Source organism: Oryza brachyantha, chromosome 9, assembly GCF_000231095.2.
Source record: "Oryza brachyantha chromosome 9, ObraRS2, whole genome shotgun sequence".
NCBI lineage: Eukaryota > Viridiplantae > Streptophyta > Magnoliopsida > Poales > Poaceae > Oryza > Oryza brachyantha.
The window spans coordinates 9,660,540-9,678,801 of NC_023171.2; the positions used below are offsets into that span (position 1 = coordinate 9,660,540).

Here is an 18,262-nt window from a genome sequence, read left to right on the forward strand (position 1 = left end):
ATTTGCAACATGTGTCGTACTGGTTAAAAGCTGGGACCTCGGTCGTCCCTAGTAGCATGGGAATCTTTATTTTGCTCACTGATTTTGCAGTATGCTTCTCCCTTACCTGTACAAGGTCATATTTGGTAAAAATATTAAATTTATATAATGTTACATGATGAAACTATCTAATGATCCAAACAATACACTAAACTAGAAAGCCTAAGGATAAGCTAATGAACCCTTGGCTTAGTACTTTAAATCCTAGGATTTTCATGGAATTTTGATGGGGCTTAAATGGGGTTATGCCTAAGCCTTGGGCTCAAGCCCCCACCTGGATCCACCCCGGGGTGTACATACATTTTCCAATTTATTTTCTTGTCTCTTGTTGATCACGTGTTAATTGCGGACATGTGCCTTGTTACCAGGCTTAAATTGACCCTCTGGTAGGCTATATATATATTTTGACAAGAAGGTTGGCACGTTTCATGCCTCATGCGTTGTGAACTTGTTTCTGTCATCTGTTGATGTTGTTATTCGTAGTCTATCAACACAGGCGTATAACCATATCCAGCAAAATGGCCATCTGTGCTTTCTCACCTGCAATGCTAGCTTAAGACAAATCTTGTCCTAATCGCAATCATCGAATGGTTAGAATTATTTGCAATGATTGAAGGAAATCCCCATGTGGTGTCTTGCCAACTTGCGGCGTGAAAACTGCATGAAGCTGCAACCTGATGGGAATCTCTCACTGTGGCCAAGTGCCAATCACACAGTAAAAGCACGCGCTTTGGCCAAATCTGGAATGGAGAAAATTTCAAAGTAGGTTTAATCCTGTCATTCATTTAATTTTGAGAAGAAAAAAAGGCTCAGAAAGTTTTTGGGCCCTGTGATTTTTTTACTCGAAGATATCATTTATGGATTTCCCTAAAAATTGACACTTTAGATTTCTTTTCGCAGGCTATATTCAGGCGTGGTGTTGATTTTCCGGCGTCGCCTTCTATGCTTGGAGCCATCAATTACAAAAGGGAAATGGAGGAGAAATATGGATTGGTTCCTGGGACAAGACATGTGAGTCATTCAAGCGTTGCTGGAGAAGAACATGGGCTTGCACTGATGCACAGCCTGCAGAAACAGGGGACAGACGCAAATGCCTCCACATTTCTTCATCAGCCAAGGCGCTCATGGATCACAGGAAAAATTCGCATACATGTGGAGCTTGTGGCAGCCACGTAAGCCTTAATCCTTTCCTCTGGCTATCATTTTTGTTGATAATCTTTTCAATGGGGTCTCATCGGTGTGCATGCGGTTTTATGGCATTGCAATTTGCATTTCCCACGGGGAAGCAGCCGGCCATGTCACGAACTCCCTTGAATCGCATGCAATGCGTGAGCTGGTGAACTACTGTTGCCTCGACTATTTCTGTATGGGAGGCGCTAGTTTAGTTTGCTCCAACCACTTCATATATTTAATTACATAGGTGTCATTCGGACAGTAGAGAATATGGAGCGTGACAGCAAGTTAGTGAGCTGACGGATCCGTAGAGAATATGGAACGTTATGAGCCGACGGTTCCAAGCTAGGTGATGATTTCTTCCTTCTTTTTTTAAAAAAAAAGCATGTTGGAATATTATGTCTAGATATCGATGCATGCTTGTTTTCTCATTTTTAAGTTATTTTCCCTCTAAAATAACCTTCTTTTGTCCACTGATTGGGGGCAAGTTGGATGCATGCATCACTTAAAAATTTAACAATTTTCAGGAACTGAAGTTCAATGGTAGGCAGACTTCTAATTATATGTTCGATCAATCTAGTCTATCATTTAGTCCTTTTGAGCTGAGATAATAACAACATTTTATATTACATTGACTAGCACATTAAACGATATTTTGAATTGTGAAAGAAAACACTTGTGACTTCTCTCACTAAACCGATATTTTAATATGGTCATATTATTGCTGTGTGGCTACTGGATAGTAGATTCAGAAACAACCAATGGATAAGAACCCGATATGCTTTGGCATCAATTTTCCTAAAATAAGTTAATATCTATCCTCTTTTGTTTGTCCCAAAATAAGTTCAATCTTGATCAATCATTTTATTAAAGTTTTTAAAAGTAGAGAACAAATACATTGGAACCAGGTAAAATGAGAAACAATTGTATTAGAGCAAGTTTAATAGTAGAGTCAACTTAGTACTATAAACTCATATTAGGGTGAACATATATAATAGATTGGTTATAAGGATTTTAATTTGTATCTCCTGTTTTTTTATCTTACTTATGCATTATGCATTTAATGTATTTTTCTTAGAGTACGTGTAGATCTAGCTATTGCATTAAAGTTAACCTGATTTCTTTTTCATTTCATCTCTTCTCCGTATCACATGGTCAACTTATAGCCAACTATTTGACTTTTTCTTAGAACAAATTTAATAGTAAAACCAATTTACTAGTTATAGGTTTATATTAGAGTTAACACATATAATAGATTAATAGATTGGCTATAAGGTTAGCTCTAATTTTTATCTCATATCTCTTTCTCCCATCTATGCATTTAATATAGTTTTTAAGAGTATGCGTAAATCTAGCTAACCCCACTTTTTTTCATTACCTTCCTCTCCCACCTCATCTTATATGAACTTATGGTGTACTATTATTCTTGCTTTTAGGATTTGATAAATTTAAAGGTATTTTATTGCTTTTATGTTGATATATATGAGATGCGTGAAAAATAAAATTATTTTTGCACGGGTAAGAGCATCTCTAACGGCTCTTTTATCCCATCATCTATCCTAAAAATAGAGGACGGAGGGTAAAGATATTGCTCCAACAGAACATCTATTCCATCTTCCATCCTCCATTTTTAGATGTCCTCTATGTTAGGAGAGAGAACATCTAAATATAGATGTTCTCTCTCCATCATCTAAAACTTAATTGTCCCCACTTTGATCACTATAAAACATAAAATAAATACATAGTAGTTACATATATCAATAAAATATAATAGACTAGAATATAGATGCTTTAATATGGATGATCTGTTGGAGCACACAAATATATAGAGACAAATATATAGAGGATGAAATTGTTTTAGATAACCATGCAAACTAAGATACAGATGAACAAATTTAGATAAGCTGTTGGGGATGCTGTAAGTGGAACGGAAGGTTTAGTCCATTTCTTACCGAAGGCTTTAAAACAAATACTCCTACATTCTGCATTAATTTGGAGAGAGGAAAAGATGATGTAATAATGTGAGTCTAAACTCTGGCACAGTACCGGCACTTTGGTGTAATGCAGGACCGACTTGCAGGTAGCACTGACCAGTGAGACGCTGTTCTGGTAAAGCAATCAGGGCTTCAAAGTACAATGCTAGCTAGGCAGGCGCTGTGTGAACAGATAAGAGAGCCACCACCAGGCTATAGCATAATGCAGCCGATGACCAGTAATATGCACATGTTGTCATCCATATATACCATCGAAGATAAAATGCAGTGCGTTGCTCGCAGATAAATTAATTAACCGCATGATCATACTGTAGTACGACATGAAAAATTTATGCTCTCTCCGGTTTCTTTTATTTGACATAATTGAATTTTTTAATCTAAATTTAATCGTTGGTCTTATTCAAAATGTTTATTTTATTTGACATAATTGAATTTTTTAATCTAAATTTAATCGTTGGTCTTATTCAAAATGTTTAGTAGATATGCAAAATTATGTTGTTTTTAAAGTATTTTGTAATAAATTAAATGAGAACAAAATAATTAATAATTTATAAATAAGATAAACGGGTAAAAAAAAACCGGAATGGAGTAATAGAATAGCCGTGAAAACCAATTTCTTCATGATCTTTCCAAACTACATATGGCAGGTGCATGTGTACGGCTTGTTGCATCTACCGACGGCCCATGATTCGTCACGGGCTATCGATCGTCGTCACGATCGACGTGCTAGCTGCATCCAACCCATCCGGTGATCGATATGATGCATGCATATCCGGTCGTGTGATCGGGCGACGGACGGACGGCCGGCCGGCTCGCTCGGGGGGCCTGCGGCCAGCTAATACGACACGCACACATGCGTGCAGCGAGCACTGAACAGTGGGTGGACGCACGCACGTACCGGGACCCTGGTCGGTCTGACGACCAAGCTGTGATCGATGCGTGCAGCGCAACTGTGCAGGGCCTAGTGGGAAGCAGAGGGGAGGCGATACCATGCAAAGTGGTAGTGATATATGGGATGTTTTTCTATGTTTCAATTACCCAGTATGAACAAAATCTTTTGTTGTATAACTAGAGGTATTTGAAGCTAATATTTTAAGTTAATATCGACTCGTGGCTATCCAATTAAGATATATATAACATGAACCTATTCGATCGGCTCGTATAGCTATATCTTACATCCAAATCCTTCAAAGAAGAGAATAACATTATTAAAAAAAACACATGTATGTATTTGCAAACATCATATTTTCGCATAATTCTGGTTAATTGATCGATACCCTCTTGGTTTAATAACTCTGCATTCTGTTTTCCACGACGCTCAGGGCGGAGCTAAGTTGTTCGTGGGGGTTCCCACGAACCCGGTCCAGAAAGATTTTATCTAGAGTATCTATTTTTATCATATATATGTCTCTTTAATAAACTCAAACACCCATAATAGTTTAAACTCGGTTCAAAGCATGAAAAAGTAAGTGGGTTCCACCATCTTTGTTTTGTTCTAGCTCAACAAAGCAAGTGGCGAGTCAAGGCACCCGACGGTGGAGGCTGGAACGTAAGCCAGCCGGTGCATGCACAGGTAGCCTAGCTGGGGCCGGAGGAGCAGGGTTTCCAGCGAGGCGCGCGTCGTACGATCGACCGACCGATCGGTGAGGCGTACGTCGATATGATCTCGGCGCATGCACGCATGTGCACGTCGCGGTCGATCCGTCCGTGGGCGGCATTGATTTTTCACGGGTGCACGTGTGTGCGCCCCCCACACGCACAGGCACGTACGTACGCGCCACGGCCCCTCTTCACATCATCGATCACGCCTGCGCTGCGCTATGTGCGTGTATGTGTGGGACGAGTCAATGTGCGTGCGCTACTGTAGTAGTGAAGTGGAATTGCACGTCGCAGTAGTATGCGCATGCATGCAGTGTTGTCGAGCTAAGAACGGAGTCCCTCCGGGTTTTTTATTTGACATGGATATATGTTTGATTATTCATCTTATTTAAAAATTTTATTCAAAGCAGTAAAATTATAAGTCATTCTTCAAATTTATTTATTAATAAATCAAATAAAAAAAATCAATAAATATATAATTTTTAAAAATAAAATGAATGGTTTAACATAGACTTAAAAATCAATAATATCAAATAGAAAAAAGACAGAGGGGGGTACTGGGGTTGGTGTCCTTTTGGTGACCTTAATTGTGATCTTGGTTGACCAATGATTTGATTATTTACAAATAAAATAATCTTCAATGACTTTACAAAAACGAAGAGGTTTTCTCGACCAGAATTACCGACCCTGATCATGGATGCATGCCACCCACTATGGCTTGTTGTATCTTAGTGTCTTAAAAATGTCGCTCACACGTAAATACGCTTTAATATGAAGGGGTCATGATATATCGTTGGTCTCCGTCTTTTAAACGTGTGTTAAGAGGCACAATCGGGAGCGTGTACATTTGTGTCTTTTGTGTAATCGAGGAAATATAAATCAACCACGGACGTTAGGTGTAAACCGAAAACACGAGGGGTTTTCTTTCATTGGAGATCACCATGCACAAAGTACAATCATCTTAGTTTTCTTGCGTTCTTTATTCTCAATGTTCCATATGTTGGGTTGGTGGCCTCTTTGCTGGCTTGCTGCTAAACGGGTTAACACATGAACATGGCAGCTGCTCTTGGGCTCTTTAGCTGGTCTTTGGAGCAGCAGCACAGTGCCACGAACAGTGTCATGTTCGTAGCTGCACAGCTGTGTGGCACTGTGGCCTGGAAATAGATCTGGCCCAGCCGAACCATCCTTACAAATTAGGCCCAAGAGCCATTGCTGCTGATTCTTCTCAGCCTAAGTCAACTCCCAGGCCGCGGCAGGGCCCAAAAGGTCGTATCCACTCAGCTGACAGGTGGGACCTTGACTTAGTAGTTAAGTAAGGCCATGTTTAGTTCCCAAAATTTTCTCCAAAAACATCACATCAAATCTTTAGACACCTAAATAAAGCATTAAATATATATGAACATCAAAACTAATTACACAGCTTATGGGGGAAATCGTGAGACGAATCTTTTAAGCCTAATTAGGACATGATTAGTCATAAGTGCTACAGTAACCAACATGTGCTAATGATGGATTAATTAGACTCAAAAGATTCGTCTCGCGGTTTACATGTGGAATCTAAAATTTATTTTGTAATTAGACTACGTTTTAATACTTCAAATGTGTGACCGTACACGTCGATATAACCACTCCCAAAAATTTTCTCCAACTGAACGGGGACTAATATGAGGGATTTTGCGATCCTGCGATAATGTTTTATTCCCACCTATCAATATTATTTATTCTTCATCTATCATGTCATCCCCCAAATATAGCTAAATAGTATATAGTTAGACACCAAACAGCTTTTATTCCTTACTATTTTCTTAATTTTTGGTAAAAAAAAAAGACATGATCCCTTAAAATAGGAAAATTTGTAGGTGACTATGTTTAAACTTTCTATAGTTTAACTTTATCAAAAAAAAAGTCAATTCCTACCTCCTTACCTACCTTTGGTTAACAAACGAAGAATTTTTTTTATTTCTTTAGCTCCTTACTTACGCATCCACCAATATTTCGTTCCTATTCATAAGGGTCGTTATAGTTTGTTTTTCCCTCTCCACTAATGTTGTCTCGGTATGTGAGGGAATAGGAATCTCAAATGAATCCTTAACCATGGTTACCAGTTCTGGTGTCCACCATAACGTGGCAGTGGGGTTGGTGGCTTAAGGTGGTTAGGGAGGTGATCTCCACAAGTGGATCTAGTGCTCTCTAAGTAGGGGTTCATATATCTAGGCACACAAGACTGTTAGCCGACAAGGGAGGTGGTGACGCAAGCGATCGATACATAAGGATGAAAACGGGTAGTGAGCGAGATGTGAAGCAATAGTGACCGAGGAGAGGCTAACGTGTGTGGTGGGCAACAGTGGCAAAGTTGAGGCCAACGTGCACAGTGGATGATGTGTGGAGACTGACGGTGGCTAGTGAATGCCATAAAGGGCCTGGCTAGCAATTGTGATGAGGTTTATATCCAACACTAGGGGATGGGCAAGTGTGCTTGGCCTTGCCTACAACTTGGCTAGCGGCGAGTGGCAACGACCAAGGTGGCTTATTAGGGCTAAGGTGTCAATGGTAGTTGGTATGATCCACATGTGAGGAAAGGCATGTGCATCAAGCCCAACGGCGATGAGAATGGCATCGGCGATGCTCATCAATCTTGGCATGACAACTTCATGCTAAGGGAACCAAGTATGCTCAACTTGGTGGCAGTTGAAACTACGGTGACGTTGACTATGGTGACCATGTGAAGAGGCTTTCCACATAGAGGTGTTGGTACAATAGTTTTATTAAAATATCTATAATTTTATACAATTTACTTGAATATTTATGACCTAGTAAGTATAAGGGCATATATGTTAATCACTTCCCAACTTTCCTTAAAATATTTTTAAATAATTAGGAAATTTAGAAATGATTTTATCCAAGCTCTCTCCCGGGTGGTAGGCACAATGGCTGGCTGACAAAAGCTTCTCTGCATAACAGTGCTCCCACCAAGCATGTCTCTCTACCGTCAGAAGATGGACGCCAAGGATAATCCAGAATGGGCCCATGCTAATTGGTGCGAGAGAAGAAAAGAAAGCAACAATTCAGTCAAAGCACACATGCGTAACACAACACAACACAACACATCAATGATCAATCTGCCAATTGCAAGCAGTGCCAAATGCCAGTGCCTTGCAAGTTCCAAGTTTTCATCGTCCTGCACAACTGAAGAAGACGATGAGTTTAGTAGTAGTAGTAGTAGTAGTAGTATACATGAAATGGAACTTGTGTGATAATTGTACTGACTCTGTGCTGGTCCTTGTGCTGGCGTCGCTAATTGGTAGAGTTGTATTTACTCTCCTGCTGGTGATAGTGAGATCACCATTGATGTGGTGGTGGGATCAGATGAACGGCCTCCTGACTCCAGAGCACATGGCAGAGATGATGAAGCAGGGAAAAATAATCAGGTTTGATCGCATCCTGAGGAGAATAAATGATGTTTTGCAGGACAATTGTACATCATTTTAAAGATTTTTCAGTGCCTAGTTCATCACCAGCCAAAAGATTGTGTTGTTTGTAGTTAACTGGTGAGTTCTGAATTTACCTTAGCCGGGAAAGAGTGTAAAACTGTGGGAAAGATAACAGCTGCGAATGAATCTGCAGAAGTGCATCCAAAATACTAGCAGAAATGGATGGATGGACTCTCGTTTGTGCCTGCATTTTGGACGACATGGCCGATGCTGCCTTTGCAGTATCTGATACGAAAATGAGAGGACGAGTGTGGAACATGTGTGACAGAAAACAAAATGCTTGATGCTCCACCATGATGAGATGAACAGAAAATGTCACAGCACTAATAGTAGATCCAAGTCATCCAACTGCCTACCTGTTGGCTACCAGTAGATCCACCGACAAGTAATAAGAGACTGAAATTTAGCTATGATCATGTCAATCATCCATCATAGGAATATCTACAATTGCTGGGTGCCTAACAGCAGAGGCTGGAGATGTGAAACATTTCCATTATCTAAGGTATAATATATACACATTCACACTATATGAGAGCAGATTGTGTATTAACGATTTACAAATGAACAACACATGTCTCGGTATTTTTTGAATCCAAAGAACATTTCTGGAACTATATATGGACTGGGTACAAATGAACAAATTCTGTCTACTCTTCAGCTGATTCCTGTTGGATCCTCCTGTTTGTGCCCTGAATCAGGACTGCATAACAAATTATCCTTTCCATATCTCTACGAACATGGTAACTCGTCCAAAATGCTTAAGTAAAATTCCATTGCATATTTGGAACTCTCAGAACTTCGTTGTGTGTATGTATGTGCAGAGAGGACAAAGCCTGAGAGTGATCAATCTATCTGTTCTCCAATCAGATCGAGCCCAACAAAAAGGAATGATACCCCCTGGAAGAGAAGGAAATAGAAGTGAATCCCTTGAGCAGACAAGAGGCTCCGAGTTGCAGCGGTGAGGAGGAGAAGAGAAAGAGTCAGCTCTTTCTTGTAGACCTTGTTACCCTTTTTTGTACTAAGTGGTGCCTTTTCTTGGCGTTCATTCTGCATTTTGAGCTCAATCAATTCACTTTCAGATATTTGCTTCTGCAGCCGTGGAAGGGTAATACCCTTTGTATCTTTCTCCACTGCTGTCAAGAGATCCGATTCTGATGATCGACCAGACTTCTTAGTGACAATCCATTCGTAGGAGCTTCCAAGTTTAAATAATCCAGACACCATTGCGTTGAATTTTGTCACCGACATGGTATTCTCAAAAAGGAGGTATGGCACAATGAAAGGAAATGATCTCGGTGATGGCAGAATGTTGAGGAAGGACATGCAAACTGGCACATAACAGATGACCCAAACAGGCAGCTCAGCCTCAGGAACAAACATGGTCAGCGGAAGAATGACACAAAACAATGTGAATGAATAAAAAGGAAGAATCAATTTCCTCAAAAGAAAGAACAATAGTATTAAGTTCGCCTTCTTCCATGAGGAGATCTGTGGTGGAACATTAGCAATATTTGTCAAAAAAAAAAATTTACCTACTGGCATAGGAACCAAATTCTAGCTAATGGAATTGCATACCTTTGCAGTAATTATGTCCGGAAGGCACAGTCGAAAAAGGTGCATTGGACCAGAATGCCACCGGTGTTGCTGTTTTCGATATGCCTCATAGGATTCTGGTAGTTCACACAGGACCTGAGTGAAGGTACTAAGTAAAAATCAGTTTCTGTGCTATCATGTGATTGATTCTTCATGTGAAATGTAATTACTAACAACATAGAAAATGTACCTTCACATCATTGAGGAAGATAAATTTCCATCCATTCAGATGCGCTCGGACAGCAATATCCATATCCTCCACCGTCGTCCTCTCAAGCCAACCCCCGGATTCCTCCAGAGCTTGGATCCTCCAGACTCCAGCAGTTCCATTGAAACCAAAGAAGTTCAAGAAAACACCATTGACTTGTTGCTCTACTTCAAAGTGGAAGCATAGGTTGATATTCTGAAGACGGGTCAAGAGGTTCTCATCCTTGTTCACAAAGCTCCATCGTGCTTGAACCAATCCAAGCTCAGGATTCCCCTACATGAATTTACAGTGGGACTTAGCATCAAATTATTGTTCGGTAGTCAACCATCGAGAATGCAGTATCACCAAGAATTTGTTACCTCAAAATGTGGTATCGTTTTCTTGAGAAAATCAGGGCTTGGCTGGAAGTCCGCGTCAAAAATGGCGACAAATTCATAATCTTTGACATAGTCACAGCTCATTGCAGACATGAGGTTCCCGGCTTTATAACCGGTTCTCAGAACACGATGCCGATACACAATGTTCACACCCTGATGGCTCCACTTGGAAACTTCTGCCTTGATCAGTAGCTGAATGCTCTCGTCGCTGGAATCGTCGAGCACCTGAATCAGAAACTTCTCCCTAGGCCAATCTAACCGGCAGGCTGCCGAAATCGACTGCTCATAGACCTGTCTCATTGAAAACACACATAATGAACATAACACACTACAAAACTACAAGTACACAAAGATGCAGATGAGAATTCAGCAAGCAACCTCCTTTTCGTTGCACATAGGAATCTGGACGAGCACCATCGGGTGCCGATACCCTGATCCTTCTCTGAATGGGTCCCCTTCAATCCTTGGCTTGATCTTCCTGAGCTTGATCCAGAAGCACCCCAAGCAAAGGATGAGCCGGTCCATGGATTGGACGACAAAGAGAAAAATGCAAGCTTTTGACAGGAACTCGATCGGCCTCCTGATGTAGTCGGCTCGGAATGACATCCACGAGATGTACGCCGAGTGCGCCCATCCCTCAATCTCCACCACCTCCGGCACATGCAGCTCCAGCCCCTGGAAGCGCCACCCGTTCCAGTGGGCGGCGAGCTCCACGGCGAGGGCGAGCAAGGAGAGCGCCAAGAACCCCTTGATGAACGTGTACAGCAGCCAGCCCCGGCCGTGGCCGCGTTCATCGGCCGCGGCGGCGGCGGAGGAGGAGGAGCGCCTGAAGCGCCGCCGGATGGCGCCCGGCAGCGCCCACGCGGCGGCGGCAAGCGAGGCGAGGCACCCGGCGGCGCGGTGCGCCCGGAGGAGCAGCACCCAGGTGAACTGCCTGGCGGTCCTCCCCCGCTCGCCCTTTTCCATGGCCACGGCGGCCGCCCGCAGCTCCTCCTCCGCCTCGGGCCCGTCGATCTCCACCACCGAGTAGTTGGGATTCTCCATCGTCACCACCACCGGCGTGCCCCTCCGCCCGTCTTTCCCCCACAGGCACGCCACCCCCATTCCCCCCGGCGGCGCCATTGCTCCCAAGAACTCACCCAACAGAGACAGCAACAGCCCCCCGCCCACCACCACCGCCACTAACTCCCCCTCCTCCGCCGCCGCTGCTCGGGACGACACAGAGCAACCATCTCCGCGCCAAGCAAAGAAACCCAGCCGCCGTGCCCGGGAGCAAGACACGGAATGCAGGAGCGAGGGGCAGGGAATCGGTGGGGTTTTGGCGGCTTCTCGTGAGCTGAGCTCAGCTCGCCACACCTAACCTTCCACCGCCGCCGCAAACGGGGGCCATCCACTCCCGGAGGTAAAAGCTCCTCCGGCGCATGTGGGCTTTAATAAACAGCGGCCACGCCTCCTCTTTCCCTCCTCCTCCTCTCCTCTCCTCGGATCAGCTGGTCGCCTCACTGTTCAGTCGCTTCACCTCCCCGCGCGCGCCCCCACAACCCACGTCGCTTTCATCAAGACATGTTTTACTACCAGGAAGAAGGGATGAAATGTGAGGGCGTTTTTCTTCTTCTTGCTGTTCTTCGTCACGTCGTTCTCCTACCTTGGGACCAAGAACACCAAACCAACCGATAAACCCCCGAGGTAAAAACAGAGACGTAAAGATTGATGTTTTCGCCGACACGGTTTGTTTGGATTTTGTAGGGAAAAAAATTAAATGACATATTTATAAATAAAAATAATTTATAAATAATATACGTACGTATATTATTAGATATCTAAAATGTAGTACTGGAAAATAAACTTCAGTGAAAAAACTTTAAAATCAACTCTAAATTTATTAAATTTTGACTTGTAAGCATAATCAGAAATAGGGGCGAACCTATATTCACCCTCCTGGGGTCCTCGGACCCGGGTAAATTATCTAATTCTTACAAAATTATATCATATTAATTAGATGCAAGTATAAAAAATAGATAATTAGTATTTATTGAACCCCGGTAATTTCTTTTCTAGGTTCGTCACTGATCAGAAGTGAAAAGACAGGATGTAAATGGGTTTCGAAATCTCTTTGGAAGGGAAGCAGGTTTTCAGTAACGAATTTTAGCACGGTCAAGTACAAACGGAGAATCAATCAGGCCCAGGCTTCAGACATTCAGTCTTCAGACAAAAATGTCCTACTTTTATTCGGCTTCTGCTTATGTTGAGGTATTCATCATCTTGAAAAATAAAACATGCCGGTGCTGCCTGCTGGCTTTAGGTAAATAAAGCAAAGGAGCAAGCTTTTCAGTTCAGAGCAAGCGAAAACTGGCACAGACCAAGACAGGCAGCAGCGGCAACGGCATGGCAGCCCGTTTTAGGGGTGGATAACGAGCCAGCTCGGCTCGGTCTGGCTCGTTAAGATAACGAGCTAGCTCGGCTCGGCTCGTTACAAAGCTCGAGCTGACTCGTTAGGCTTATGAGCCAGGCATAAATGGTTAACTTAAACAATTTTTTAATAGATTATATAAGCGAATTTTCAGTTTAAACATGTAAATCATATGAAATTGTATCTAAATATTAATGTTTGAACCAACAAATCACATGGTGAACCTATAAAGTATTGAACACATGCTTTTCAGGGTGGAATCAATGAATGCCGGCGAATCGTATATCTTTTGTCTAGCTCGTTAGGCTCGCGAGCAGCTCACGAGCCAGCTCGAGCTGGCTCGTTATCTCTAACGAGCTAAAATACTAGCTCGGCTCATTAGAAAAATGAAACGAGCCGAGCCGAGCCGAGTTTGTTACGAGTCGAGCGAGCTAACAAGTCACGAGCTTTCTGTCCACCCCTAGCCGGTTTCGGAGCTTTCAGAGAGGCAACATTCAGGGTTTCCCGTCCTGGCTCTTTGGCCATGCTGCTTGGTTTGATGCTCTCGTTACTAAAAAAAGCACTTTATCATGAAATGTAACTATTTTGTCAAAACTATTGCTTTGGTGTAACTTTAGTTATATACTAGTATTTCACAAAACTAAAATAGTAATAACTAATTTTATTAGAAAAATTACAATTTTACCATCGGCTTGCATTGGTTGACAGTTTAGCTCATTGACTATAATTGTATTTTTCTTATAAAACCATAGCTTACCTCCCTAAAGTCATAGCAAACTAATAGATTTGAGATGATAATATTAGTTTTCTAAAATTTACTCTTTATACTTGTTCGTTGTAAAATTACTATTTGTAATTGTTTGGATTCGTATATTTTGTGATATGGCAAGAGTAACTCCAGTTGAAGAAATATTGCTTAGCAAACAATCTCATCTCTAAAAGAAAAAATCTATTATATATATAAAGTAATAGAAAAAGGAGTCTCCATATTCCGGGCTAGAAATTCTGAGATTATTCGAAGAAAAATAAGAGAATAAAGAAAAAAAATCTCAGTCGGATTGTTCAAAAAATTGCAATAGCAATAAAAAAATAGAAACAAATCGGACGGAGAAACCGATCTGACAGATCATGTAAGAAAAAGAAAGAGAAGATTTTTTTTTTTGAATCGGACAGCTATAAGAGAAAAAAGCCTGATCAATAGCAATAAAAAAGTGAAACTAATCGGACAAATCTAGATTAGTAGATAACGTACGTACACCAGCATGGTCAAATCAGGGATCTTCGGTTTTTTTCTTTTGGAATCAGACACTTAAAAGGAATGTGATTTTTTTTTTGATTTTTTAGAATCGGACACGTACGTCTCAAGGTTTCGATAAGAGAAAAAAAAAGAACATGATTTTTTGAAATGGCTAGAAAATCTCACACAATCGAAGAAAATAAGAGATAAAAAAGAAAAGATAATATTTTTTTGGAATCGGACAATGAAAGGAAAATTCATCAAAGCAAAATAAGAGATAAACATAAAAGATAATATTTTTTGGAATCAGATAATGAAAGGGAAAAAATAGTTTTTTTGCAATATTTAGTGCTTGGGCGAAGCGTTACAAGGCCGCGGACAACAGGTTTTAGAAAAGAGATTTTTTTTGAATCGGAGAACGATCAAGGTTTTAGGTTTCCGTAAGAGGTAAAAAGAGAAAAGAATGGTTTCTTTTGAATCGGACAATGCTAACAACAACCCGTTGAAAAGAAAGTTCTATCATTCACATTCTATGGACGCCTTGTTTTTAAAAAATGGTTGAAAATCAAAGAAAGATAATGTTCTTTCTTAATGGGAAAGAGATCATGTTATAGGTTTCCACAAGAGAAAAAAAGAACTGTTTCGTTTGAATCGGATAATAAAAATCAAAGAAAGATAGTGCTATCTTTTAGATCAGACGAGGGAAGAAAAGATTAATTAAAAATAAAGAAAAATAATAAAAAGAGTCCATACGTAATAATGTTTAGAAAAATCTAAATCTTGGATAGCAATTTTTAAAGTAATTGATATTGAAGAAAGAGTCCATCTATAAATACAATTTGGAAACATCTAAAATTCCGGTTAAAAAAACCAGATCAGAAATACAATTTCCAAATTAAAAATAAAGAAAAATAATAAAAAGCGTACATGTGTAAATACAAATTAGGAAAATTCAAATCTTGGATTTAAAATAATTGATTTTGAGGAAAAAGTCCATCTATAAATACAATTTGAAAAGATCTAAAATTTTGGTTAAAAATTACAAAAATTAAGAGAAAACGTCCATTTATAAATATAATGAGAAGCATCTAAATTTGAATTATAAATTAAATATTATACAGAAAAGAGCTTTTTTATAAGTACAGTTCAGAATACAGTTAAATATATGGTTCCAAGTAAAAATATAGTTTAGAAAAAATTAAATTCAAATTAAACAATTAAAAAATAATTATTATGTAGATAAGAAACCATATATAGATAAATTTATAACTATGCCGCGCAAAATGCACGGACCACCGTACTAGTTGGATAAGATGGTAAAAGAAATTGATAAAGCGTAGCAAACGTTTGGATCGTAAGGCAGATATGGTCACGTTCTTCTCCCCTTCGTATTGTCCTAGATTCTCTTATTTTTTCCAGGCATATTTTGCTAAATGATATGTTTTTAAAATTGATTAAAAATCATATTAATCTATTTTTAAATTTTTTATAACTAATAATTAATTAATCATATAATAATTTATTACTATGTTTTTTTACCGGATAGATAACCGTTCGCTGAACACGGCCTCTGTCTAAGCGGATTATTGCAGTGGAACTGGTAACATCCGGGGAAAACCTCGTTGTAGGCTACCTCCAACAATAAAGATAGCACACTAGCTCACAAGTGACTATCTCTTAATTAAGAGATAGTTTTTATCTCTCTTTATTAAAAAATTATATAATATATATTATACATAGTTTATAGATATTTATAGGAAAAGGCCTAATACTCTACTACTAGAAGATGCCTAAACCTTTTGATGAAGGGGAGAGCGCCCATTTATTTTGGTCGAGTACGTGGACGTGACGTACTTAAGTGTTGCTTCCACTAAACACAACTTAAAACAGATGGAACGTTTTTAGCCAGTAGCAGTGGACACACCTGCAGCTGTTTGTGGACTTGGACTCGAGGATAGATAAGATCTAGCCGGAGCGAGGTTCCATCCGAGCATAGGAGAGCGAGGGGCCACCCGAGCAGTTCCCGTTTTAAAGAAAGAAAAGAGCCCGGTATGTTAAATGTTTCTGCACAAAACCTAGGGCTTTATACATTCTTAGGGCCGGCTGAGGGCCCCTAGCCGGGAGGGGGCCTAGCGTGGTTTGATTTTTTTTTAATATATTCCTTCTAAAAAATAGATGATTAATTAACTTACGAATTTACAAAATTAATTGATGATATAATCTATCGATATTGATTAGGATCAGTAACTCTATCATTTACTTGTTGGTTTCTTTGTTGTAACAAAATTTAAATTTTAAAACTTAATATTAAGTTGGTCTAAGTTGTTCTTATTGTAAATTATTTTTTCCAATGTTGCCTTTTAAATCATTACAACACAAATACAAAATTTTAATCATAAATTATTTTTTGTTGATTTGGTGTATTGTTTTCATTTATTTTAGCTTTCAATTTAGTATCAACATTATTTATAAAAATTTAGAAATGAGTCTATATTACAAGTAACTCTTGATGTTTATTAAGTCACTTTATAAGATAAGCGATTATACAATATATATTGCATTAAAAAATATTTAGCGTAAAGGGCATATGGGGACAAGTTTGTCTAGTGCCATCAAAATTATAGAACCGGCCCTATACATTCTTGTACTAAAAGATTAATAGTTGAAGCGTAAAACTATCTTTTTAAGGAATGAAAATTCAAGAGGTGCGGAACTACGTACGCACGACAATATTAATTTTTGTCTCCGAGATCATGCGTTTGTTTCACAGTACTGTCCTGCATTGCATATATTCAAAAGACAATCTACTGCCTCACTAGTAGCAGGAATTTTTTTATTTTTTTATTAAAAACTTTCAAAGTTAGATTTTTATTTTCAAAAGTAGTAAATATAACCTCCCAACACCCGGCCAGTGAGCGTGAAATAGAAAACACTCAATAGTTAGACATGATATCCTACGTGACAAAAAAGACGAGAGGAAGAGGGACGTTGGTTGGACAGAGTGTGAATTTTATAGACGCCCCTCTTGCCACCCAGCTACTAGGCCGCCTACAAAATTGCTAAGGCAATAGGTAGAGCGGGGTTGGTCATTTTACAAGCGATCCTACTCTCCGTTGAGGCGCTCCTACGAGCGAGATCTCTCTCGATCCTTTCCCTCTCTTGGTTTTCTCCCACAAGGCCAACACGGATCTTCAAATTCACACCTAGGGACTAGCAACCCCTTCGATCGACCACCAAGGTCAAGATCAAGGCGGCTTGCCCAGCCCTAGGTTACAATTCGCTCTACCATGCAACCTTCTATGAGAAAGCACAAGAATCCACTATCAATCTTACCTATTTTCTTGCGGAGGCTAGGCAACAACCTTCACAACTTGTTCCTAGGCGATCCACACAAATCGGAGGCTCGCGGGCGACGTCTATCCGTCTAGGAGATCAATCTCCAAGAGTAATAGGCCACCTCGACTCCACATGCATCCATCAACGCCCGAGAATGAACACTCTATCACTCACAAACCTAAACACTCTCTCTAAGACATGATCCAACAATTAATCTCTCTAGGAAGTGTTTTGGGTTAGTGGAGAGGCTTGAGAGGTGCTAAACTTGCCCTAGCAACCAGAGAACTCAAACAGAAAACCTCACCAACGGCTAGATCTCAAGGGGGCCTTATATAGACTGGCAGACGTCACTTAGCAGTTGAAAAAGTAACCTAACCGGACTGTACGGCTAGGGGGCCGGACCGTCCGGCCGACACTTGGCTCACTCACTCAGATCAGGGGTCGAACTAGGGTCTGGACCGTCCTGGCACCGGACTATCCGGTCAGGGGGCCGGACCGTCCGGTCCCTGCTGCTTGCGAAAAACAACAGCGAGCCTCCGCTCGACTTAGACTCAACCCTAACCACTCTTGGATGCATGCTTAGCTTCTGGTGGCCCCTCTTAATAGTACGGAGTTCCTACGACTCAAAAACGAAAAATAAAATCTTCTTCGAGCCCCTTCGTCTTCGTAGAACCGTCGCTCCGGGTCACACACAACCATGAAGTTAGTTGCGTATTTCTTCAATCGAATTGATCCCTTAAACTTCTCTGCAATCACAACTCATTAGCGCACACATGTTTGTCTAGTATTATCATTAATCATCCAA

General features: G+C 40.4%; 1 protein-coding gene across 2 annotated transcripts; it reads right to left on the reverse strand.

Moving 5' to 3' along the window:
- Positions 1 to 8,593: 8,593 nt before the first annotated feature.
- LOC102713665 (probable xyloglucan glycosyltransferase 2) lies at positions 8,594 to 11,974 on the reverse strand. 2 transcript variants are annotated; one of them, XM_040527658.1, is made up of 6 exons: positions 10,853 to 11,974; positions 10,457 to 10,765; positions 10,080 to 10,370; positions 9,872 to 9,985; positions 9,296 to 9,784; positions 8,594 to 9,193 (listed from the first exon to the last, which is right to left on the reverse strand). In XM_040527658.1, the coding sequence occupies exons 1-6, from the start codon at positions 11,594 to 11,596 to the stop codon at positions 9,140 to 9,142; spliced, it is 2,001 nt and encodes a 666-aa protein (XP_040383592.1). In that variant the 5' UTR covers positions 11,597 to 11,974; the 3' UTR covers positions 8,594 to 9,139. The 2 variants fall into 2 exon arrangements, with proteins under 2 accessions (XP_040383592.1, XP_040383591.1); XM_040527657.1 differs by having other exon boundaries at positions 8,601 to 9,784; positions 10,853 to 11,968.
- Between the last annotated feature and the right edge of the window lie 6,288 nt (positions 11,975 to 18,262).

What these genes read in the sequence shown, in the direction of transcription:
- LOC102713665 (XM_040527657.1), bottom strand. Translation starts at nt 11,596, where the DNA reads ATGGCGCCGCCGGGGGGAATGGGGGTGGCGTGCCTGTGGGGGAAAGAC. An exon ending in CTATGTGCAACGAAAAGGAG is followed by an intron (nt 10,766 to 10,852) that starts GTTGCTTGCTGA and finishes TCAATGAGACAG; the next exon opens with GTCTATGAGCAGTCGATTTC. An exon ending in AAACGATACCACATTTTGAG is followed by an intron (nt 10,371 to 10,456) that starts GTAACAAATTCT and finishes AAATTCATGTAG; the next exon opens with GGGAATCCTGAGCTTGGATT.